This window comes from Ceratotherium simum, chromosome X (genome assembly GCF_057802395.1).
Source record: "Ceratotherium simum simum isolate JZ-2026a chromosome X, ASM5780239v1, whole genome shotgun sequence".
Lineage (NCBI taxonomy): Eukaryota > Metazoa > Chordata > Mammalia > Perissodactyla > Rhinocerotidae > Ceratotherium > Ceratotherium simum.
This window is the reverse complement of record NC_141940.1, coordinates 42,147,206-42,174,024: the sequence shown is the minus strand read 5'-3', so window position 1 is coordinate 42,174,024 and position 26,819 is coordinate 42,147,206. Positions and strand designations below refer to the sequence as shown.

The 26,819-nt window shown below is 40.8% G+C and overlaps 2 protein-coding genes across 4 annotated transcripts in view; one reads left to right on the top strand and one right to left on the bottom strand.

Annotated features, from left to right (window-relative positions):
• The window catches only part of IL1RAPL2 (interleukin 1 receptor accessory protein like 2), a 1,036,854-nt gene that overhangs the window by 548,142 nt on the left and 461,893 nt on the right, over nucleotides 1-26,819 (top strand). For all 3 annotated transcript variants that reach the window (XM_087426516.1, XM_087426517.1, XM_087426518.1), the window contains one exon: nucleotides 18,822-19,008. In XM_087426516.1, coding sequence (XP_087282642.1) covers nucleotides 18,822-19,008 — 187 coding nt within the window. The remainder of the gene's footprint in view (nucleotides 1-18,821; nucleotides 19,009-26,819) is intronic.
• On the bottom strand, nucleotides 4,257-5,841 carry LOC106804013 (testis-expressed protein 13A). Its single transcript, XM_087427569.1, has 3 exons — nucleotides 5,746-5,841; nucleotides 5,112-5,602; nucleotides 4,257-5,021 (listed from the first exon to the last, which is right to left on the bottom strand). The coding sequence occupies exons 2-3, from the start codon at nucleotides 5,568-5,570 to the stop codon at nucleotides 4,323-4,325; spliced, it is 1,158 nt and encodes a 385-aa protein (XP_087283695.1). The 5' UTR covers nucleotides 5,571-5,602; nucleotides 5,746-5,841; the 3' UTR covers nucleotides 4,257-4,322.

The window sequence follows — 26,819 nt, the reverse complement described above, 5'->3', positions numbered from 1 at the left end:
AATTATTATGAGATGACGGTGCACAGAATGATGCTGGGAAAACCAGTATTTTACAACAGGGTGCAAAGTCACAGAAATTTCTGATTTTTAAGACATTTAGGGAAGTTTCCTATTAAGTAATGTCTTTGTACAAACACTCTGGCAAACTTTTGACTTTAAGCCTGCATAACATAAAGCATGGGTGAAAAAGCATTGTTTTTTCTAAATAGAATATGGCCTATTTTTACTTTCCATTATTTTAGAGACAGGTGGAGCCAAGTTTGAGTTCCCAGCATGTGGATAGGTCATTAGAAAGAGGGAGGTTAACAGGTCATTCTCTTTCACTACTTTGCTTGCCATTATCTCAAATGGTAAGCCCAGCGAGGATGACTATCATTTTTCTAGAAGTAAAAAATCACCGATTTTGACTAAGACGTTGACCCCTGTGAAATTTCCATCTCCTTCCCTTGCCCATTAGAGCTGAGTCTTCTTCAAACAACATAGTTTTTAAAGCTGTCTTATTTAGCCATCCCTGGTGGTCTAGTGCTTAAGATTTGGTGCTCTCACCACTGCAGCCCAGGTTCGTTTCCTGGTCAGGGAACCATACCACCATCTGTTATCTGTTGGTTGTCATACTGTGGTGACTGCATGTTGTTGTGATGCTGAGAGCTATGCCAATAGTATTTCAAATACCAGCAGGGTCACCCATGGTGGACAGGTTTCAGCGGAGCTTCCAGACTAAGGCAGACTAGGATGAAGGACCTGGCCACCCACTTCTGAAAAAATTGGCCATGAAAACCCTGTGAATAGCAGTGGAGCATTGTCTGATACAGCACCAGAAGGTGAGAGGATGGTGTAAAAAGACGGGGCAGGGGTAAGCTCTGCTGTACACAAGGTCACTAGGAGCCTGGAGTCTGGAGTCTGAATCAGCTGGAGGGCACTAACAACAAAATCTCTTTAGCTGCCCCTCTCTCTAAGCATGCTAGCCCCAGGGCTCAAAGGCCAAGTCAGATCACCTCTACTGAATTTGTTGAAGATATTTAGTGACAGAAGTGGAATTAATTTTAGTTTATTAAATTCTTTCCTCTGGACTAACAGAGAAAAACCTTTAAAATGGGTATAACACATGAAATCATGAAAGTGTCAGTATCTTTCCTTAATCCTGCCAAACGTAAAACCTCAATCCAAACAAACTGACTGAATCTTTTACTGAAGAAAATGTTATGAAAACAAGTTGTAACACAGAAATTTGTGTTTGGTACCCCTCCTGGCACTACTCTCCTTCCTTTCCAGTGCCCCTTCCTAGGCTCCCACTGCCCTACCCTTTGATTTTCTTTCAGTTGGGCCCTATCCCGATTGAGTCCTCTGTGCAGCTTGATAATCCTTTCCTTCCTCTCCCCCACCCCCCACCCCCAAAGTTATTCCTAAATATGCCATTGTCCAAAAGCCCCACCCCCACCTGGACCTTGTGTCCTCACTGACTCTCAGTTGCTTTGTCTAAAGGACACACAGGCAGGAGCCCTCTTGGTTTCCCACCCCCTTATCACACAGATCAGTGTCTGCTCTCCTTTCCTTCTGTCCCAGAGGAAGAGGTGGCCATTCCAAACCTACCAAGCCAATTAAAGTAATTGTAAAAGTAAAGTAATACCAAAAAAATAAATTCACTTCCTTTTATTTTTTGTATATTTGTGAACATTTAATTCTTTTACTTTCACAACACAGAAGAATATAAAGTAAAAGCCCTCTATCCTACCACCCCTACCCTACTCCATTTTTCTGAAGAAACAAGTTTTTCCAGACCATTTCTATGCTTAATCATAAATCGATAATATAAAGCAAACATAAATCTATATATCTATATATCATACGTATACACACTTACAGAATTTTGGGGGGTATTTTACAAAAAGCAAAAGGGATCCTGTCATAGGACTTTTTTTCATTGAACCATACAGTGGACATGGCTCTAATACAGTATGCGGGATCTACCTCATTCTTTTACATATTTCTTGCGTTTTCAAGCTTTCTTCAGCTATCTCCTTCCCCATGGCTCAAGTTTCTCCCATATCCAAAAGAACCCTCTCTCAGCCATGTATCCCACCTCCCTCCTTCCCTCCACAGCCAGGAGTCCTTGAAGAAGAGCCTCCCTCACTGACTGCGCATCCTCCCTTCCTGCTCACTGCTCAGTCCTTGCAGGTGGGCTTATGCCCCTCCCCCGCCCAGATCTGCTCAAAGATCAAAAGTGAACGCCAGACCCAATGGACACTTTTCACCTCTCATCTTAGGGGCCCCCTGCAGCCCCGGCACTGCTGAGCATGCTCCCCTGCAACTCTCTTCCCCCTGTTCTGACTACTCCTAAGTACCTCATTGCCTCCATGGTTCTCACCAGGGGTGATTTCGCTCCCCAGTGGACCTGTGGCAATATCTGGAGACATTTTTGGTCGTCACAACTCGGGGGGGATGTGCTACTGGCATCTACTGGGTAGAGGCCAGGGATTCTGCCAAACGTCCTACAGTGTACTGGACAGCCCCCTGCAGCAAAGAATTACCCAACCTCATGTGTCAAGAGTGTTGAGCTTGGGAAACCCTGCTCTAGAAGGATGGAAATGAGCCCAAGGACATTTCTGACAAGTGCAAGTTGGGGATCTTGCCCACAATCGTGATGGTTGTCCACATCTCCCCCAACAGGAGACAGCCCAAGGTCACATCCAGCTGTTGCAGAGATGTCCCAGGGCCATGACAGCTTCAGTCCCTAGGTCCAGTCTCCAGGCGATGTCGAGGGCTCCTCCAGCTGTCTCAGTCTGGTCCAGGTGTGACTCCGCACCATCCTGCCACCTGCAGGCTAAACCATGCATTTAGCCCTGCCCCCCAAGATAGCTTACAGTCGTCAGAGGGGGAGATGCAGACCTTCCCCCCCCTCGCGGTTCACCCCCTCCCTCTGGACATTGATTTCCCATTGGGATATGTTCTATTCCACATTTCTGAATTCACTGAGGGCTTCATAGCCAGATTCCCCTCCTACTGTTATCCTGGTGGTGGGTTAGGGGAAAGGATCTCTCAGGATGGCACCATACTTTGGTCAGTGGTCTGGCCCAGCAAACCCTCCAGGCACTATCAGTTTGCTGACTCACTTCCTTGGCAGTGGCATGAGTTCCTTGATCAGATCTGACTGTCCCCAGTGCTGCCCACTGTGGACTGGGGAGGATTCTCCTGTCAAGGGGCTGAACAGCCACAGCCGTCCTCTGCTCTCGTTGTCCTCTGTATGCAGCCCTGAGGGATTCCCTTAGAGATGGCAGATCTCTGCCATGTTGTAAGCCCGGGTTGCCCCAGGCCTGTTTTGATTGTTTCTCGTGATATAACTCACCCAGAACATGAAAGAGCTTCCTGTCCAGTTCATTCCTGGGGACTCTGGGGATGCAGGAATCCCCACTACCTCTCACTCTCTGAGGAACCTCCCCAGCCAGTTCCAACATTTTCTTTGATGGTCTGTGGTTTGCAACTGCTCTTCTGGTGCCAGTTTCTGTCTTGGAAATAACCTGGTTGCCCAGAACAGGAACCCACTCAATTTAGCTTAAAGAAAAGGGGATCTGTGTAAAGTGGCTTTTCACAAAGCACAATTGCAGCAAATGGAAAAGCGGTCAGGCCGCCACTCTCGCCATCTCTGGGGTCACAGTATCAACTCCTCTCTGCTTCTCTGTGCCTGTGTGCTCCCTGGGACCTCATACTGTCACCCTCTAAAAGACACTTGGCCTCTGTAAAGCACATGGTTCTGCTGCCCCAAAGCCAGGGCTCCGCTGTGGCCTCAGTGTCCATGGCTCTGACCTTGGCCCCAACTCCAAGTGACCCACTGTTTCATTGCCCAGCACCATCCTGACTGTGGAATCTGCCTCTGTTCAGATTCTCTAGTGTGAGAACCTGTTTTGCTCAGGAGGGGTCAAAGGTCCACTCCTGCGCCAATCATCTATAGCCCAGGTGGCAGGAGGGAGTGAGTCGTTATATACATGGCTGCCCAGGTCCACCAGAGACTAGGGTGGGGGAGAGACACACACACAAATAGAAGCTGCAGCACTGCTGGGGTGTGGAATGCTAATGCTCTGGAACACAAAGGGGGTCATCAAAACATGTCTCTATGTCTCTCTCCCCCCCAGACCCCCAATCTACACCCTCCCCAGCTGCCACCCCACACCCCACCCCACTTCCCCACCTCTCTCACAACCCCCTTGTCCCATCCGCCAACTCACCCTCCCCCTCCCACTCTTCCCAAACCCTCCCCTACCTCTTCCCCTCCCTCTGAAAATTGATTTCCCATTGGGATGTTTCTGTTCTGTTTCACATTTTTGAATTCAAGGGTTTTGTAGCCAGATTCCCCTCCCACAGCGGAAGCAAATTTCCCTCCGTGAAAAATTCACAGCCTTACACCAAGGGCAGTCCCAGTCCCCGGGCCTGCGAAATACTGGAGGTCTTCCCTGACCATGGGGATCGAAGCCTCTCTTGTCTCTCTGGGATTCAGGATCTATTCCCTGGGCCCCCACATCAGGCCATAAGCTAACATTAGAGGGCCCCCAGTGAGGAGACGACTGAGACGGAGCTCCTGCCCTGAACATTGCTGCTGGTGGGGATGCTGTGGGTGCGTCTGGAAAAGGGAGTAAGGGGCATGAATAGGAGTATGTGAATGAGGCCGGGAGCTGCACAGGAAGGGGTGCTGGGGAAACTGTGGACCCGGGCTCCATGGTCTCAGAGAAGTAAAACATGGCTGTTTCCGCAGACCTGAGACCTCCCTCCCTCTGCCCGCCAGAGGGGTAATTTTTCTGCTCCAGAGCTCCAAGAAGCTGCACAAGGCCTCCACCCAGCTCCTTTGCAGCCTCCTCCCCCTCCGCATCCTTCTGTCTTCCTCCTCCTCCTGCAGCGCCAGCGGCGGTGGCAGTAGTAGCAGCAGCCACGCTCACCTCCTCTTTCTTCTCACCTGCTCTTTCTGTCCCAGCCCCACTGGCAGTGGCCCGGACTGGCTCCTTGTCGACCTGCTCCCGGGGAGACCCCAGCTCCTGGAGAGAAGTGGGGACAGTTGAGACCAGTTCTGGGGACGCGGGGCAGAGCGGGGAGACGGGGCAGGGACTAAGTTCGGGTAATCTTACAGCCCGGAGGAGCTTCCACTTCAGGAGGTCCCTTTCCTTCCGCATCTCCATCAGGTTGGCCTGCGTCTGCCGCAGCCGAAAGGCTGCCTCCTTGCGCTCCATCTCCTGCTGAGCTGTGAGCTTTTTCAGGTCTGAGGCCAACTCCTCCGTGGTGGACTTGTGCACTTTGGCCAAGTCTTGCAGCCGCTGCACCCTGCGCTCGTGTAACTGGCCCTGCCTGCAGGCGAAGCGCACGCCCAGGGCCAGACTGCTCCAGGCGCAGGCCTCTTTGGCCTCGCTGGGCACCGCACCGTCCTCCAGGATGGCCCTGAGCTTGTCTTCCACCTCCTCCCAGGACAGGGATATATTCTCGAGGTAGAACTCAGGGCCTTTTGCGTGCCTGGCCATTTTCTCGTTGATGAAGGCCACTACCTCGCCATGCTGGAACCCACCGCAGGGGTCCTCAGGTTTCAAGGCCATGACGGCTGAGGGCCTGAGGGGCTTGACTGGCCCTGTGGGGATGAATCAATCAGTTGTCCCCGCCCCTCCCCCCTCGGTCTCCTCCCCTCCATTGCCCTTCCCCTCCCCCCTCATACCATTGTAAAGACCCCTGACCGGCTTGCTCTGCCCTAGGGCTTTTCCCACCAGGCCTCACCTCTCCAGCCAGGGACAGAAAAGGTGCAGGCCGACCACGCCCGCCTATCACTCCCGAAGAGACACAGGGTACCTTGCTCTCCAAGGCCTCTGAGAAGAGGAAGCTTCGCGCCAACCAACCGTTCTCCTCTAGGCTTTTACCCTGGGACTGTTCCAACTTCCAGAGACAGCAGGGGTGGGAGGGAATGAACGAGGAGGAAGGTCCCTCCCCCCACCCCGAGATATAAGGGAACCCGCTACTCTGTTGAAAGTCCTTGAAGGCGGGAAGAAATAGGAGTGGTCATAAAAGACTTAGAAATACGGGAAGCGCTTGTAATCAAGTCCAAAATGTCCCCCCCACCATAATGGTTTGTCCCATACCAGGGGCCCTCTCCTCCTAGAGATGGAATGTTCTAGAGCAGGTGATAGCCCCAACCTCTCAGTGGCCTCTGGCGCCCCCATTGGAGGAAGACTGTAGCTCCTGTTCTAGATACTCGTGAACTCTAATACAAGGGTCAGTAAAGTTTTTCTGTAAAGGGCCAGATAGTAATTATTTGAGGCGTTTGTAGGCAAAAGACTTCTGTCCCAACCATTTATAGCACAAAAGCAGTCATAAACAATACTTGAAGAAATGAGTGTGCCTATGTTTCAGGAAACTTTTTTTAGGAAAATAGACAGCTGGCAGGATTTGGCCTGTAGTTTGCCAAAGGTAGATGGTAGACATACAAAATCCAAATGTTCACAATATAACTCACCCTGTCCCCCAAGAGATGATTCTCCTCCTATATTCCTATGTTGTGCTGTAGAGAAACCTCAAAATCATCAACACCTCCTTCCTTTAATAACATATCAAATTGGTCACTAAGTCTTGTTGCTACTACCTCAGAAACTTCTTTGATATCCGGTCTTATTTAGGGAATGAGGAAGCCCATGTCACTTCCTAAATAATCTCCTTGACTTGAATCTCTTTCTAATTCCTAATCTCTTCCTAATCTTTCCTATGATCTTCCTACTTTCAAGCTTAAAAATGTTTGATGGCTTCCTGTGACACACTCCTTGGCCTGATGTTAGAATTTCACCACAGTCTACCTTTCTAATTTAACTCTTTTTGTTCTCTTCTTACCCATCATTTGTGTACCCAAGGGACTAGCCATGCAGAGATACACTCATCTTGGGTTTTAATTTATTTTTCCAAGTGAAAAATCTGACATTCATTATTTGTTATATGGGCATTATGTTCTGTTTTATGAACTGCATTGAAAAAGACAACATTTCTTCTTTAAGGGTCTTAGGTCGTGAGAGAAAAATAATAAATCAGGCATTAAAATATTACCTAAGAAGGTGGTTAAATTCCAGAGGTATAAATCCCACTGTTTTAGCTCGCTTTTAAATTATCTTGTATTTTCTTTCCATTTCAATTTGTGAATTTTGTTTATCAGACTTCGGTGGGAAGGGTTCATGTTTTGCCTTATTATAGAGTGATTTCTGTAGAAAGAGCATTCAGGAAATAATGTAGAAATTGGAATGGTGGGGAAAGAAGGAAGATACTTCTTCCTTCAGTGAGACCCATTAGGGGGATGCCACAGTAATTCAAGATGTAAACTGAGGCAGTGAAAGTTGGGATTGAGAGAAGAGTGTAGAGGGTCATTTGGTAGGTAGAATTCATAGGAATGTCAGGGATGGGATGAGAAAATGAGCAGGGTAATTCCCAAGTTTCTGCTATGGGAAACTAAGTAGATAGTGAAGTTATAGATTTAGACACAGAATGAAGGAGAAACTGTTTGAGATGAGTTCACTTTTAGACATATTGATATTGAGATACTTGTGGGGCACCCTAATAGAGATACCCCATAGGTAGTTAGATGTATGAGTATAGAACTTAGGAGAGACATCAGGGCATGTCTCTCTACATGTTCTAGAGATGTAGTACTGAGGGGTGAAAGTTGGATTCAAAGCAGTGGTTGAAATAACCCAGGGAGAGAATATAGAGCAAGAAGAGCAGAGTGCCTAGGACAGATCCCTGGCCTGCCAACCGCATCAATCTCTTCCTTTCTACCACTGTCCACTCTCGTTGATGGTTTTATAGCTGACCTGCTTACTCCTTTACCTTCTCTTCCTCTAGCCTCAGAGTCTCTTTTACCCTATCCTTTTTATTCCTTCTATAACACTTTAAACATGGACTTCAGCTTATGATCTTTGTCTCTGTGTGCTACCATTCTGCCACTTCTGCTTATAAACTCTTTTAGAAAATTAAAAGTAAATCATTTCTTTTGGCCAAAGGATTAGAGGAGGGAGAAAATGAAGACAGGGAAACCTATTAGGATGCTACTTCAATAGTGCAGGCAAAACACAATTAGGGCTTGAACTGTGGCAGGACCTAGATGAGATATCAGATAAGGAGAGAACTTTGAAATAGAATTCACACTACTTGTTAACCAATTACCTATTTCCAATAGGAAATAAGTATGGGGAAGTCGAGTGAAGGATGATTTTGAGGTACCTGACTTGAGAAACTAGGTGGTATGATTAGTGATGTATCTAATCATGATAGATATTATAGAAGGCAGATCAGACTGTAGGGGAGAGAGAATAAGTTCAGTTTGGGACTGATAAGTGCCTTCATGACAGTGATATGGAATCATAGTTAGATGGCTATACTGGGCTGAAACTTAGGGGGCAGGACAGAACTAGAGAAAAGTGTTATAGACTTGGATGTGTTCAGCACTTAGTTTGTAGTTGGAACCTAGTGCTTGAACAAAATTGCTGAAGATGAGGGTTGGAGGGAGAGAAGAAAAACACAAACAAACAGAAAAAAAGAAGGAATCTGGAGGGCCTCAGGGAAGATGGCCAACATTTTGGGGATAGGCCAAGGACGAAAAGCCAGTAATAGAGTTATAAGGCATGGTCGGAGAAGTAAACAATCATAAGAGAGAGGTTATCTTAGAAGTAAGGAGAGATTTAGAAAGTTGAAGGAAAGTTACAAGTTTCAAATAATGTACAGAGGTCAGATAGGATGAGAGTGAACAAGAGGTCATTAGATTTGGCTAATGAGGAATCCTTAAGGAGTCTAGTGATAGTAATTCAATAGAATGATGGGGGCAGAAGCCAGATGATAGTGGGTCATAGAGTGAATTAGAGCAATACACAGAAATTTTGACTGTTGACAAGTCTTTCAAGATCTCTGACAGCAACAGCTATGGTGGGTAGGCAGAGGTCAGAGAATAGATCATGGAAGCATGGGGTATGACTTCTCAGTTGTTAAGACAATTAACGTATATAATTTTCAACACAAAGACAGGGAAGGAGAATACTCTGGAATCTACTGTATGGGGAGGAAGATAACCACATACAAAGAAAACAGTGCTTTTGAAGAGTTTGCAGTGTAACAGACAATAAAGCAAAACCTTTGTGAATACTATGAGAATAATTATGAAACAACATAAATATCAGTGTAATCTAAATAAGAAGCAGTGAAGAAATAAGAAATAGTTATTAGAGTCAGTGAAATTGGTTGGGGAAGGCTCTCTGTAAGAGAGTTTTATTGTTGTTTTTGACAGAAACATCAGGGTTTTCCACAGATTTCTGAAGACCTTTTTGTTTGTTTTATGATGTGCAGCAGATTGACTCTCTTAAAATGGTTTTCAACCAAACAATAAAGCAGGGATCACTCATACCATGGTGGAGATGATGGTGGTGGCAGGGAATATTTTGAATTTACCTTGGTTATTTCTCTACCTTTACTCCCATTTTAGTCCATCATTGACAGACAGATTTTGAACCAGCTACCTGTACCCTTAGGTGGCAGATTGCAATTGCTTTCCTTGAGAATGGTGACTTGAATTTACCACTTGAAAGATCCATAATTCTCGGTCGTCTGTGAATGAATTATCATATATATAATTTTTTTTCTTGGGTAGGTATCTGACTTAAATGCTCAACGTCCAAATAAATTATAGTTTGTTTTGAATTCAGGGTGAAGAATATTTTGATGATAAAATTTTATCTTGAGTAAGTAGTTTTTACAATATATATAATTTCTACCATAATTTGGTCCATTGACTACTCTTTTTTTAAACAAAACAAACCATCTTCATTTACTTTACAGTTTGGCTTGGGAGTCAGTAGATAATGTATTAATGGTGGTGATGATGTTAAAGGGGGTTAATTTTTATTGAGCACTTACCACATCCTAGGTACTGTGCTAAGTGCTTTAAATGAATTATCCCATTGGGAGACAATTCTCCATGGGTCTCTTGCATTTCTGCCTGTCTTAGGAGCAGAGGTACTCACTGTCCCTTATTCCAGATTACCTTTTCAAGGATGTATATAGAGAGAACAGTCCTAGAAGCTAGAAATAGTGTCTCGCACCTTGGCAAAGAGCAGGTTTGTTTACAGCCTTGGAAAATATAGATAGTATCTCCTTCTGGAACTAAGGGCTGGTGTGCTTATGACCCATTATAAAAGATTTGTGTTTCCTGAGCTTGAGATTCTTCTCCTGTGGTGCAACCCATTGCTTCTGCAGGTGTCATCTGGCTCTCTTTGTATTATCCTGTGGGAGTTGGGTTTGGGGAAGCAACACAAATATTGATACTTCGGCTACTTCCATTGCTATGAATAATTAACTATCCATTGTTTTTGACCCAGGAGTCTCTTGTCTTCTACCAGCACCCATGAAACTGGCAGGCTAACATGTTAGCTTGCAGGTAGAGTAAAATCTCAGACACTTCATGGTTCTTAACACTTGTGTAATACAACAACCCTATAAGGATAACTGTTTTATTATTCTCATTTTACGTGTGCAAAAAATAAAGCTCAGTGACCTGTCCAAAAATTCATAGTTAGGGCATGATAGAGCTAGTATTTGAACCCGAGCCTCTCTGACTCCAGAGGCTACATTCTCAAGCAGTGAGCTACTCAAGTCTAGTTCAGTTCAAGTCCCTGGGTTGACATTTTCTCTGACTGCATCATGAATCATAAGGAAATTATATTTGAATAATCCTGGGTTGGAGATTATCAGTGTCATGCCAAAGGCTGAGTGTTCATGTCAGCAGGATAGAACAGTTAATAAAATATTCTCTGTTCATACCTCCAATAAATCCTTGTTTGTTACTAACTGGGTTTCTGCCTAATGGAAAAAAGGGCAAAAGTGAATTTTTCAAAAGATCCTGTGTTTCCCCAACTTCTTATTATAGCACAGGTATTTTTTATGATTATATTAAGTTTACATCTGCTTTTCAATGTATATAAGCAGCATGGCACATAGCAGGGGCTCAATAAATGTCATTCAATTGCACCTAAAAGATTGTGGCTCCTCATAAAATAATAATATTAAGAAATCGGTCAGGGCCGGCCCCGTGGCTTGGTGGTTGGGTGAGCGCGCTCCACTGCTGGCGACCCGAGTTCGGATCCCGGGCTCCCACCCGCGCTGCTTCTCCGGCCACGCTGAGGCCGCGTCCCACATACAGCAACTAGAAGGATGTGCAGCTATGACATACAACTATCTACTGGGGCTTTGGGGGGAAAAAATAAATAAATAAAATCTTTAAAAAAAAAAAAAAAAAGAAATCGGTCAGAGCTTTGGCCCTCCTGATCTTTTTCTTTAAAGAAAATTTTTTTTTAGAGGAGTTTTAGGTTCGCAGCAAAATTAAGCAGATACAGAGATTTTCCATATATCTTCTGCCCCCACACGTGCATACCCCATTATCAACATCCCCCACCAGAATGGAACATTTGTTACAATTGCTTAATCTACATGGACACATCATAATCACCCAAAGTCTATAGTTTTCATTGTGGTTCACTCTTGGTGTTGCACATTCTTTGGGTTTGAACAAGTGTATAATGACCTGTATCCACCAATATAGTATCATACAGAGTATTTTCACTGCCCTAAAAATCCTCTATGCTCTACCTATTCATGCCTCCCTAACCCTTGGCAACTACTGATCTTTTTACTGTCTCCGTAGTTTTGCCTTTTCCAGAATGTGGTATAGTTGGAGTCCTACAGTATGTAGCCTTTTCAGATTGGCTTCTTCCACTTAGTAAGATGCATTTAATGTTCCTCCATGTCTTTTCATGGCTCGATAGCTCGTTTATTTTCAGTGCTTAATAATATTCCATTGTCTGGATATAACACAGTTTATTTATCCATTCCCCTACGGAAGGACATCTTGGTTGCTTCCAAGTTTTGGCAATTATGAACAAAGCTACTATAAACATCCCTGTACAGGGATGTTTGGACATAATTTTCCCCCTCATTTGGGTAGATTCCAAAGAGCATGAATGCTAGATCATATGGTAAGAGTATGTTTAGTTTTATAAGAAACTGCCAAACTGTCTTCCAAAGTGGCTGTACTATTTTGCATTCCCATCAGTAATGAATGAGAGTTCCTGTTGCTCCACATCCTCACCAGCCTTTGGTGTTGTTGGTGTTCTAGATTTTAGCCATTCTAATATGTGTGCAGAGTGTCTCATTGTTGTTTTAATTTGCATTTCCCTGATGACATATGGTGTATATTGTTTCGAATGCTTATTTTCCATTTGTATATCTTCTTTTGTAAGGTATCTGTTAAGGTCTCTGGCACATTTTTAAATCAGGTTGTTTGTTTTCTTATTGTTAAGTTTTAAGAGTTCTTTGTATGTTTTGGATAACAGTCCTTAATCAAATGTGTCTTCTGCAGATATTTTCTTCCAGTCTGTAGCTTGTTTTCTAATTCTATTGACATCACCTTTTGTAGAGCAGAAGTTTATAATTTTAATGATGTACAGTTTATCAATTATTTTTTTTCATAGATTGTGCCTTTAGTGTTGTAATTTAAAAAATCATTGCCATATCCAAGGTCATCTAGGTTTTCTTCTATGTTGTCTTCTAGGAGTTTTATAGTTTTGCATTTACATTTAGGTCTGTGACCCATTTTGAGTTACTTTTTGTGATGGGTGTAAAGATCTATCTATGTCTAGATTAATTTTTTTGCATGTGCATGTCCAGTTGTTCCAGCACCATTTGTGGAAAAGACCATCTTTGTTTCATTGTACTGCCTTTGCTTCTTTTCCAAAGATCAGTTCACTACATTTATGTGGTTCTATTTCTAGGATCATTATCGTGTTTCATTGATCTATTTGTCTATTCTTTCACCAACACCACACTGTCTTAATTACTGTAGCTTTATAGCAAGTCTTGAAGTCGAGTAGTATCAGCCCTCCAACTTTGTTCTTCTCAGTTTTATAGTTCTCCTCATATAGGTCTTTTACATATTTTGTTAGCTATATACCTAAGTATTTCATTTGGGGAGTTTCTAATGTAAATGGTGTTGTGTTTTTAATTTCGAATTAAAAACTTATTCATTACTGGCATATAGAAAAGCAATTGACTTTTGTGTATTAACCTTATATCCTCCAACCTTGCTATAATCGCTTCTTAGATCCAGGTGTTTTTTGTCAATTCTATCAGATTTCCTACATAGATAATAATGTCATCTATGAAAAAGATGATTTTATTTCTTCCTTCTGAATCTGCTAGAACTTCCAGTAGGATGTTGGAAAGGAGAGGTGAGACAGGACATCCTTTCTTTCCTCCTGATCTTAGTGGGAAAGCTTCTAGTTTCTCAACGCTAAGTATGATGTTAGCTGTAGGTTTTTTGTAGATGTTCTTTATCAAGTTGAGGAATTTCCTCTCTATTCCTAGTTTACTGAAAGTTTTTATGATGAATGGGTGTTGGATTTTGTTAAATTGCTTTTTCCACATCTGCTGATATGAGCATATGGTTTTTCCTCATTAGCCTGTTGTGATGGATTACGTCAATTGATTTTGGAAGGTTGAACCAGGCTTCCATACCTGGGATAAATCCCACTTGGTTGTGGTGTATGTGGTATACCATGGTTTATGGGGTATGCGGTGTATGTGGTGTACATTGTGTGTATGTATTACTGTATTTAATTTGCTAATATTTTGTTGAGGATTTTGCATCTATGTTCATGAGAGCTATTGGTCTGTAGTTTTCTTTTCTTGTGGTGTCTCTGGTTTTGGTATTAGGGTAATGCTGGCCTCATACAATAAGTTAGGAAGTAGTTCCTCTGATTCTAGCTTATGAAAGATTGTAGAGAATTGGTAAAATTTCTTCCTTAAATATTTGATAGAATTCACCAGTGAATCCATCTGAGCTGGTGCTTTCTCTTTTAGAAGATTAATAATTATTGATTCAATTTTTTAAAAAGCTATAAGCATATTCATATTATCTGTTTCTTCTTGTGTGAGTTTTGGCAGATTGTGCCTTTCAAGGAATTGATCCATTTCATCTAGGTTATCAAATTTGTGGGTATAGAGTTGTTCATAGTATTCCTTTATTATCCTTTTAATGTCCATGGGACCTGTAGTGATGTCTCTTCTTTCATTTCTGATATTACTCATTTGTGTCCTTGCTCTTTTTTTCTCTTCTTTGTCTTTTAAAGGATTAATGTTGCATGTTTGCAGTTATATGTACTTATTTCTGCACTTATCTGTAAGTCTCCTTTCCAACAAGGTTAAAGATATTTTTCAATAAAATTTTCTTATTTGTGTAATGATTCTCAAAAAATGGAATTCATCAAAGGGCCTAAGATCCTGTTTGTTCATTTGTTTCCTTTCCCTGAATTTGCTATAATATCAGTTCATAGTTCTTGTGTTTTGAGGAGGACGGTATCACCCAAAGATGGTAGATTGATTAATTGATAGTTATGCGTAGCAGTCAAGTCATATTTCAAAAATGTCAGAAAGCCAAGTTTATTTTAGTTTACTGATCATTAGATGGTTCTGGAATTTGTAAAGAAAGCATTGTGAAATGAGGATAAGACAATTAAAGGAACCATTTAGAAAAGTTTCAACTATACCCTGAGGCATTTTATCTGGGCTTCTGCTTTTAGATATGACAAGTTCCCTAATTTATTTAGTTTATTTTCAGTAGGTTAGCCCTGGTGATACAACAAATTCTCATAAACTCAAATTCTGAAATAAAACTTTAGATTTTGTAGTATAAGCGTGTTTTATAAATGAGAGTTAGAAAGGGGCATCTAGATTTTTCATGTATGTTTGAAGTCCTGGGTCTTACTTTTCCCCTAAGGGAACCCAAGATTGGTCAACATTTTCCCTTAGAAATGCTTCTGGGAAAAAAGTATAAATTATGATCTAAAGTAGCCAACATTAAATCTTTGGAATAGAAAGATTTATTCATAAATTTGTAAGTTCTTCTGTGCTGCACACATTAACATTATTCTTTAAATGTTACATTTATAAATCCGCATTTCTTTCTGTGAGCTTCCCCAAGATGGAATGGATAACCATGAGTTAGTTTGGTTGTTAACCTATGTTAGCATCAAGTTCTGAGAGTAGCCAGGGGCTAACAGCCAAAACCTTGGTTCTAATCCACTGACCAGCTATATGTGCTTGACTAAGTTTTTTGTCTTCTCTGTGTCTACGTTTTACTCCTCTGAAAAATGTAGATGATACTTACCCTGCACATTTTTATTGGCAGAATTAAGTAAGATAAGAAATATGGAAGTACTCGAAAGATTACAAATGCGTGCAACTGTAAGACATTGCTGTGATAACTCTGCAAAGGTCCTTTGCTCATATTGAGCCTGAATGTGCTCCTTGTCCTTCTCAAGATGTGAAGGGAGGACAGACTAAAAGTATAATTCCCATTCTTACACACTTGTCAGTCTGCCTCCTCAAACTTGCATAGCTCTAATTGTACCTAATGAAAGAAAAGTAACATTTTTAGGTCCCAGCTGCAGGAAACATTTTAAATAGAACTGGCCTAGGGCGTTTTTCAAAATAAAATCTAAATAATGCAAGATTGTCAGTGGGAACTGTGCCAGGGCTGGATTACACAACTAATTAAAATCAACCTGAGTCTCAGACTGTCAGGCAGCCTTGATCGCACCTCCCTCAGGTCAGCGATGGAGGGAGCAGGACTTACACTAGGCCTTGTGTTCAAGTTCGAGACCTTGATCATCATCAAGGACCTCATACTAGGGCTTGTTTATGGGTTAACAAGCAATTTGTCAGCAGCCTCTCACATGCTAGAGACCACAGCAAGAACGAATTCATGCAGAGCCCTGTCCTAAGGTTGTTTGTGGGTAAGGCTTAGAGAAAACTGAAACATTTCCTTTTTTAACCCATCAGCTATCTCCAGAGTAGGTTCTCTGCCCTTATCCCCATTCCAAGTTAATGAAAGTGCTGCTGGCATGGCCTACATAGTTTATACTTTGGGGGGTTGGGGAGTGAGCACATAGGAGTATCTCTTGTCTTTTGTCCCTGGAAACCTTGCCTAGAGGTTTGGGGTTTATTATAGAAGGCGTTTCTCTAAGAAATTCCCAGAAGGCTTTGTAGAATTCTTACTAACAATTTGACCTCCAAGGTTCTGGTCTTTTTCTAGTAGCTAGTACTTATAGTACCTGGAAGTTCTTTCCTGCCTTAGCTGCTTTCTCTTTATTCACTTCCTTTTGTGCCTATGTCAGTGTATCTTTTTGATCCTCTCAGACCTTCATGGCCCTCTGGTACTAGGCCTCTTGCCCAACTGACCTCTGCCAGGTTCTTTCCTGTCAAGTAGCACCCTTAACCCAGTGGCGTATCTTCACCCATTGCTGCCAGTGTATTGTTTGTAATTACTATATCACATATAAATTATAATTATTAAATATTAACAATATATGTAACAATGCTAGCAGTAATAGCAATTCTAATTGTAACTACAATTTATTAAATGTCTACTATGTGCCACTTGCTCTATTATGTGTTTTATATACATTATTTTGTTTAATAGTTACAACAGCCTGGAAAGGTCGGGTATTATAATCATCCCAATTGAAAATGGTAAACATATTTTTGCTCATGGTTGTATAATAAAAGGAAATCCTTCCTCCAACTTCCAATGGAACCACCACCATGGACTTCATATCCTCATTTCTGGCTGAGGAAACTGAAACTGAGAGAGGTTACACAGCTTGCCCAAGGACACAGAGCTAATTGAACCCAGTGGATCTTAGTTCAAAGCTGGTGCTTTGTTAAAAAAACCCACTATATCAGTCCCTTATTTAGTCTCTCCTGTTCTCTCCCCAGGGCTAAATGCATTTGGGATAGTAAGCTTCTTTCAGGGCATTGGACATTCTATCTACTTCTATTGTTGAGACTGCTCCTCAACAGCTCTCTTTCCTTCGGGGTATAACGTAATAATGGAAAGATATTTAACAAGTAAATCTCTTTCATTTGTATGAATGAATACTATGGAGCAGATGTACTCAAAGTCTGCAACATTAAGAACCATTCAGAACACTTGGGATACCAAGCAGAGGTGATTCTCTTTCTTCTATGTTCAATACCTTTTAAAAACTGTGACCGTTTATCTTCCCTCCATCCCCCACACCTACCCCCGTCTTCCTTGTCCCAGATGTAGCCAGTATATTCCTTTCTTTACTGGTATGCTCATGCACGAAACTTGGCTAGTCTTTACCCTGGTGGTACAAGAATACCTGCAAAATTATCTTGGGTCATATATGAACGGGGAATGTGATATTTGACCAGCCATATACCTGAACCTGTAGAATGGGGGGCAAGGGTTGGTATTATATGAGGTTGATGCAAAAGTGATTGAACCAAACTTTACCTTCTTGCCTGAGACTTTTTTTTTATTCTGGTGGCTTTAGCTTCATGGATTTTAAAGAGGCTGTTAATCATCTAACAAGAGAATGAAATGTTCTTACATTTGATCCCCAGTGGGCATATCTTATGCCCTTTGTGTTCTAAGGATCCTACATTGAGGGAGAGAGAAAAGCAATAGCTCACAATTTCCGTTGTATAATGGGGTTGCGTCTGAACATCAGAATGAGAGTGTTTGATAGCATCCTTCTCAGATGACACAGGCACATGCATAGTCAGGAGTACTTGCCAGTAATTAACTTTGCTAGAAATCTAAGTAGCAGTCATTTTGATTAACTTAGTTTGTAACCCTAATGGACAGCAGCCATCTGTACTCCTGTGTTTTGTATGATGTCTGGCATATTGTGAAATGTCAATGAGTACTAAGTAGTACAAATAGGAACAATCATTTGAGGCCATCTTAAAATTATTGGTTGATATGCTAATCTCCTCTATCAGAATTGTTATAACTTAGTTGTGAAAACACTTGATTTTGAAGTGCTCTTGGCGCTTTTTAAGAGCAGGTATTCCTTGATGTTTAGAACGGATATGGTCCCAACATGTCCCACCAAGAAATTTACAGTTGACCTTCTTTTAAGTCTTACCAGGCTGCTTCTGATCACTTCTTCACACTTTCCAGTTTTCTTTTGTGTGGTTGATATCTTCTGGAGCCCAGATAGAGTGGGGTAGGGGAAAGTCATGGGGTATACATAGGGAAATGAAGGCAGAACGGTATTCCATAAATATTCTTATATAATGAGGTAACCCATTAATGCTCAATTTCTAAAGTGGCCTTATGGTAAAATTCAATGTTGAAATTCCTTTATAATGCTAGTGTTGGACAAAATTAATCCAGACTGACTACACTCGACTAGGATTTATTCTTTATACGAACGCAGAATTTGACTCCTGACTTATCTCAGTAAACATCTTAGAAAGCTATGTAAGTTAACAGATATCTTCTGTATATTGATCTGGTTTTCAGTATGTGTCCTATAAAAGGAAATGTTGGCTTAGAAAACAATGGAAAAATTAAACAACCCTTGGAGAATCTGTTAAGGGACTGGCCATAGGGCCAGAGCAGAAATGGCTATAGCTCTAGTTATAGACTTTCTCAGCAGTTTTCACTATCAGATTTTCAACATAGTAATACTTACCACTGGAAAGAAGTCTTACAGTTCAGAAGATGGGTACAACTGTTCTATATAGCTGTGTAGCTACCTCATGGCCAAAGATATCCACATTAGCATTTTGTTTCATATCTTTCTGTCAGTTGAAGTAGAAAACTGTTCTGTGTTGTTTTGATGTTGTTTCTGATTTCTAGACAAGATCCTAAATGGAAAAGTCAATACTTTTGAAATATATAGAGTACAAACAAAGTTGTAAAAACCCAATAAAGCCATTTTGCTTTTTCTCTGTTCCTACAGAAACTCGACATATTGCATGAAGGTGTCAATGTCCTTGACCGTTGCAGAGAATGAATCAGGCCTGTGCTACAATAGCAGGATCCGCTATTTAGAAAAATCCGAAGTCACTAAAAGAAAGGAGATCTCCTGCCCAGACATGGATGACTTTAAAAAGTCCGATCAGGAGCCTGATGTGGTGTGGTACAAGGTAACTCAGCATGGTGTCAAAGGCATTTTTTACCTTAAGTCAATAGCGGGCTTAGGGATAGGAAAAGGGAGAGATTTTGTTTCTAGTTTCTGGTATTACATATTTTACTGAGAAGAATCAACAGAGCCACAGCTAAATAATATACAGCTGTGACTCCTATACACTACTGGTTTTCATGCACTTAACATCAGCAGTTGTCAGAAGCAATCCTACCTTCTCCAACTGCTAAAAGTAAGTAAAATCTTCCTCCACCCCAACTGATGAGAACAAATGGGGAAGAAGAGTGACGATTTAAATAACACATGAAAAAAAGTATTTGAGGGACGTAGAATTATTATTTACTGTTAGGAACGACAAGTAATAAATAGTACTTAAAAGGAATTAGAGCTGCTATCATGGTCTACACCGTGAGAGCCACTGTAGTCAATGCAGAGGAGAGAAATAGGCCCAGTGCAGGGTGAGTGAACAATGGAAATAATGTTTAGCCATCACACTCAAAGCCTGAACAGAAGAGATTGAATGAAGGAACAATTTAGAGGTGTGGTTAGGGTTAAGGGAACCAACAAGGGAGGAAGCTGTAAATTACCACTTAGTCCTGCAGTGGCAAGGGGAAGGAGCAGTGTCACTGGTGCCTGGCAAGAGTGGAGCAGGCCTGTTAGGAGCTGTGGCCTTAGAGGAACGTATGAACTGTGGCAGACAGAGAGACAGTGGGCAGAATAAATACCCTAATCCCTCTTTTTTTTTTTTTTTTTTGTGAGGAAGATCAGCCCTGAGCTAACATCCATGCCAATCCTCCTCTTTTTGCTGAGGAAGACTGGCCCTAAGCTAACATCTATTGCCAATCCTCCTCCTTTTTTTCCCCCTTTTTCTCCCCCAAACCCCAGTAGATAGTTGTATGTCATAATTGCTCATCCTTCTAGTTGCTGTATGTGGGATGCCGCCTCAGCATGGCCAGACACGCGGTGCGTCAGTGCGCACCCGGGATCAGAACCTGGGCCGCCAGTAGCGGAGTGCACGCACTTAACCACTAAGCCACGGGGCTGGCCCCCTACCCTAATCCCTCTTTACTTCTGCCGTCCGGTTTCCTGCTAATGCCTCCCCTCCCTGCCATGCGAACTCAAACAGAAGTCAGGGGCAAAACCAGGAGATAGAATCAATAGTCTTCAGCTTCCCAGGGCATAGAGTAGGGCACACAAGGGCAGAGAATGGATCAAGGGGAGGAAGCAGAGAAATAACCACACAACCTCCCAGCTATGATATTCTGGCTGCTTGCCTGAGGCCCCATGGTCCTATAGGAGGACTGAGCACCCTCTGCCAGCTCTGAGCCACAGTGGTTGACACATGGAACGGTTGTATATGTGATGGCTGGAGGTGACCAAGGAGGTTTTCTGCACAGGTGCTGTGTTGTTGGAACCAAACACACATAAAAGTGGAATGGTTTGTTTCTATAGGATCTGACAGACCCTCAGTTCCCAGGGAAGCCTAAACCCTAATTCCTACAGCTGTCATGTGTTGTGACATTTGGAAGCCTCTCCATCTTCACGCCTGGGAGAATTCACCAATAGACACCAAGAGCATGTCCTGAACTTGGACCTGAAATCTCTATGTGAATTGTCCTTACTTTTTTTTCTTAATGAAGATAGTATTCTGACAACTAAAAAGGAACATGATGTTCATTATGAATAAATATAGAATATCCATAATTTAGTGAGACCTTTCATGCCATCATCAGACTTGTGAGTATTTATTAAGCACTTACTATGTGACATTCACTGTGATAAGCTTGATGTCTATATTATCTTATTTAAGTCTCAGTGCAACTCTGTGTGGTGGGTGCTATTATCTTCATTTAATAGAGAAAAAACAGAGGCTTAGAGAGATGTAGAAACTTGTCCAAAGCTACTCAGCTAACAAAGCCTGGTTTTGTATACAAAGTGCTGTGACTCCAGAGTCCATTTTCTTATTCATTACCCTCTCCTGAAATGGGCCTGGGGCTAAACTCAGCACTGGTGCAGAAGAGCCCACCAAACGATAGAGTAAGAAGGTTTTATTTCAATTTTATAGTTGAAAAAGGGAACAAGTATTAGGAGCTAGGAGTAAAATCCAGGTCACCAGCTTTCTCTTACAATATTCATTCTACTGTCTCATCTTCTTATCTTTCTGCTAAATTCTTTCTTCCCCTTTCTCTACATCTCTAGACATCGTGATCATCATTGTATACCAAAGCAATTTATTCCTTGGGACAAGCTAACCCTCAGTCTTTCTTAGAAATGGACTAACAATGGTGAAGCAAATAGCTTTTCCAGCTCTGCCTGGATAATAACATTTAATATTTCTGTAACATTTTACAATTGATAAATAATAATCATAATGATACCTAATATTTATTGAGTACTTACTATATGCCAGGCTCTCTTTAAGTGCTTTAGATGAATAAAATCAATTTCTAGAACTACTATGTTAGGTAGGTGTTATTATTATCCCCATTTTATAGAAGAAGTGACTGGAGACTCAGACAAGTTAAGTGACTTAACAAAAGTCACACAGGGGCCGGCCCAATGGCCTAGTGGTTAAGTTCAGCACACTCCACTTCAGCGGCCTGGTTCGGATCCCGGGTGCAGACGTACACCACTCGTCAGCCATGCTGTGGTGGTGACACACACACAAAATAGAGGAAGATTGGGAACAGATGTTAGCTCAGGGCCATTCTTCCTCAAGCAAAAAAGAGGAAGATTGGTGACAGATGTTAGCCAAGGGCCAATCTTCCTCAGCAAAAAAAAAAAAAAAAAGGAAGAAAAAACTCACACAGCGGTTTGTGACTTGCAGTTTGGCTGCTGGGCCCATCCTTTTCGCCACTTCACTATAACATAGATCAGGATAGAAAACCAGAACCAAAGTTAAAGAGTCGCTGAAGCTCCCAAATGCATTGTTAACCCCTCTTCTCACACAAGGTTTCAAGTAAATTTCTGAAAAAAATGTATTGATGTATTGAGAAAATGTTTCCTTCTTCAGTCAGTATTTGGATAATCTGCCCTGCTTGCTTAGCATCTGTGCATTCTCTCCCAGGCTGAGTATGAAGGGATTTTCCTCTCGCTAGAGCAATGTAAAAAGGAGGACACACTTGTCCAGAGTTCATTCTGGTGCACATCCAAAGTTAGAAACATACGATGTATTATCTCCAGTGTTTTAGCAGAGAAAAGTATGTGTTGTTTCGTGATCATTTTCCCAGCCATCCTTTCAAATATATGTAGTCTTTAAAGATTTTATTTATTCATTTTTTTCCCCCCAAAGCCCCAGTAGATAGTTGTATGCCATAGGTTCACATCCTTCTAGTTGCTGTACGTGGGACTCGGCCTCGCGTTGGACGGAGAAGTGGTGCCTCGGGGCGCGCCCGGGATCCGAACCCGGGCCGCCAGCATCAGAGCGCGCGCACTTAACCGCTAAGCCACGGAGCCGGCCCTAAATATATGTAGTCTTTAAACTGGTTTCTTTTACATCCATCTCTGCTTTTGCTTACTGTCTAATCATTTTGTATCACTCTCACCTTCTGTTATGGGTTTCCTAGCCTGTCTGAAATATGCTATGGTAGGCCTTTGAGGAGTATCCTTCCATATCTGCGTGTAATCACAGCTGGATAAGAAGGTAGAAGTGGATCAGGTGGCACTGGGGCATCTTCATAAAGATGACTAAGCCAATCCTGGTTGTCCTTAGAATGTGAGAGATATGTGTAAGGGAGCTGTATGTCCTCTATCTGAACTCTAGCAGTTAGCAAAAGGAGGTGAGGAGAGGGGCTACACTTTTAGCACTTCCTCCTGATACTATGTGAATGGGGCTTAGATATTAGAACAGAATATACAATATTGTTAGTCTCTTTAGAAACATTTTTGAAATGAGAGATAAAGATTCTTTTTCTTTATTAAACTATGAATAACACTAGAACAACTTCGTTATTCACTGAGAACACTGTTGTCATAAGAGTGTATCCCTTTATCCCACTTCTAGACCAAAGACTCTCCTAACTTTAATAGGACATCAGCAATGAAAACATAAATTCACACCTTGGGGTAAAACACTTATCTATGTGATTAGTTACTTCAGTTGATAAAAGCCTGATATTAATGAGGTCAAAGGTACCAGTTTGAATCCTCCTTTTTCTTGCTACAACTATCTCAATTTCAGATGTTTACCATTGGTTATAAATGGTATGGGTTGGAGCATTATGGATAGTTCAATGTAAATTCATTCATTCATTTGTACAACTGTTCATTCTTTCATTACATATTTATTGGGTGCCTACCATGTACTAGGTACCATGCTAAGAACTGGGGATAGTGAAGTGACCAAAATAAACATGTTTCCCTATTCTCATAGAGGGAAGTAGGCAAGTAAACAGCTTCTCCTCAACGCTCCAGGAAGGAGCGACAGCTAAAAATCTAAAGAACAGTTTCTACTTGAAAACAACAGCATTTCTATCAAGTAAAGGGCAGTAGACATATGTCTGTTTTTAACCTTACATAGACATGAATATCTTTGCAAAGGAAAATTTCAAAACTAAATCAGATCAGTTAACATTTCCACAGTACATAATAGTTGACAGCAATCTTTCACAAATCTTTTCATATTATAGCACAAATAGAAAATGATAATATGGCTCAGTGAGGTTATTGGATAACTGCCCTGAGGGCTTGGGCTGCTCCAGGCCCCACATGACTGATTTAGGACTGAGGTGCAGATCAATGTGTCTATACACTAGTAACTCTCCTCTAGCACCCCAGGGTGCCGTAGTCCACTGGTTTGGAAGCTCTGGTCTACTTGTCCATAAAATGTAACATAATATTTTTCCTAAAGATGGCTAAGTCAATCCTGGTTGTCCTTGGAACGCAAGGGGTGTGCGGAAGGGGACTGTATTTCCTCTATCTGAACCCCATCAGTTAGTAAAAGGAAGTGAGGCTAATTATTGGTGGCTGTTATCATCATCTTTTTACAGATGAGGAAACTGAAACTGCTTACAGAAGTTCACTTACTTAGCATATGATTAATTAGGAGTTCAAATCCTGAACTTCTGACTTCTAATAAATATTCTTCTATAACACGACTCTGACTGCTCCGCTAAATATGTGTCTTATGCACTTAATACAATTGCATCACTGACATAAATAGAATGCTCTCTCAAGTTGTTATTTTGGAAACGGTTCCTGAAATCCTTCCGAAGGACTCTTTAATGACTCTAAGTATTCAAAATGACTCAAATAAACCAGGAAGAGAGATTTTCTCAAGATCAAACTAGAGCTAAGTAGAAGGAGTTATAATATCAGAGGGACCTTAGAGCCCATCTAGCACGACTTATTTCTCTTATATATGAGGAAACTGAAGCCCAAAGAGGTTAAGTGATTTGCTTAAGTCTAATGAAACCCATTTCTCCTTTCTTTTCTGACATTTACTGAGTTTTACAAAAAGCTCAGAGACAAGCCAAAGAAGTGAATGTGTGTATCTATGTATATATATTTAAAAACTGTGATCATTTTGACAAATCAAATGATGTAGAGGTATATAAAGTCATTTGTACCCTCCTCTTCCACTCCATTTTACCATCTAAGGTAACTAATGTTGCCTGTTGGTTATATTATTCCACACTTTTCTCTATGCTGACACTCTCTCTTTCTATATATCACTTATTTATATACATATATACATACACACATATATCTCCCCATCCCTCATTTTGATAAAAATGGGAACATACAGTACATATCACTCTTTAGCTCTCCACATCACACACAAATGTATCATGAACGTCATTTCATGTGGATAATATAGATCTAATTCATTTTTAATAGCTGCGTCATACTTCATAGGATGGAAATACTTAATTTTGTTCAACTATTCTTCTGATGGACATTCAAGTTTTTTTTCTAGTTTTTTAATATTCACAGTGTTACAATAAATATCCTTGTAAACATACATATATGCTTACATCCGTGATATACAGGATAAGAATGCTCTCAGTCACTCTATTTTTCAACATTGTTTTGGAGGTTCCAACTGAAGCAATAAGAAAATTAAATGAAATATGCTGTATAAATATTGGAAAAGAGGAGACAAAATAATATTATTTTTCAGTTTATATAATAGTATACCAAGAAAACCCAAGAGACTCAACAACAAAAAATAGAACTAATAAGAGAATTTGGTAAGGTAGCTTAATAAAAAACAAAATATTCAATAATTTTTTTCTCTAGCAATAATTAGACATGCAAAAGGGAAAAATGAAATTATACCATTTAGAACAATGACAAACTGTAAACATTTTGGAATATGTTTAACAAAGGTGGGAAGGGATCTATATAAAAATATAGTTTTATAAAATATGTCTATAAAAATATAGACATAAAATATGGTCTAAATTAATGGAGAGACAGCATTTTTCTGTGTGGAAAGATCTCAGAATAAAATATCAATTCTTCCCAATTTTATATAAAGAATTAATCCAATTTTCTAGAATATCATGTTTTTGGAACTAGAAACATGGTTATAAAGTTTATGTGAATGAATGAATATACCAGAATTGCCAAGAAAATATTCCCAAAAAACATTCATGAGAGGAGACTTATTCTACCAGATAACTAAAATTACTGCAAAACAGCAGCAGTTAAAATAATTAAGTTTAGGAAAATATAAATAGATCAATTGAATAGAATAGAAAATCCAGAAACATATATATATTTATGTATATGCTTGAAAACTTAGTATATGATAACATTTCATTTTAATAGGCATAGAGAGGGGATAATGGCTTATTAAAAAATGATGTGCACATAAATGACTCTCCTCTCAGAAAAAAATAATTAGATTTCTGACCCATACTATGTTTAAGAAAAATTTCAGATGGATTGTAAGGAGTTAATTTCATCTACGAAAATAATAGTTTAAGAATGACCATTTCTAAATGCCATCACTCATTACAATGAATTAAGCTTCCAAAGTTAAGAGCTTTACATTAATTTATCTTGCTATACATTCTGACAGTTTTCTGAAAGGGGGTAAAAAGGTCATTGGAGACCTCATAATACCACAGCCCAAATGACCAACAATTTCTTGCTAAAAAAATGATTTGGCAAAATGCTTGAGGATTTTGAATCCTTTTTGGAAATATAATGATATTAATATATGCCTTCTTTTGTGACCATAAAATTGCATTCCATCTTTAAATTTTTAATCTCACAACTAGAATTTTCAAAGATACTTTTATCCTAATGGAATGAGCTGTGAAACTTGTGAAGGCTTCAGTTTGGTGTGCCCTAAAACCACAGTCAGTGATGCAAGATTTAAGACCCTTTTATCCTTGTTTTATTCCTAGATATGGCATTAATAGTGAGAGAGAGGTTCTTTACTATTTGTAAATTATAAAGAAGATGGGTTAGTATGGGAGGAATGGGAATTTGATATGTGTAAGAAGCACTGCTCTTTGAGTGTGGGGACCTGGATTCTGGTCACCATTCCACCATTAATGTGGAGAAGTAATTGGATGTCACTGGGCCTCAATTTCCCCACATGTAAAATAGATGTAATAAATGTCTGCCATGTATCCCGGACATATTATGAAAACCTAATGCCTAAAGTCCTTACTTGATATTTGCTGCTACTATGGAAAGGGAAAAGTTACCTGGGAAGCTAGAAATATGGTTACCTAAGACATTTCAGACTCTAATTGGGAATTTAAGATTGAGCATTTTTTAAGTCTTGTTGTTTTGTATAATTTACAAACAGTAAAATTCGTTTTTTTTTACTTGTGCAATTTGGTGTGTTGTGGC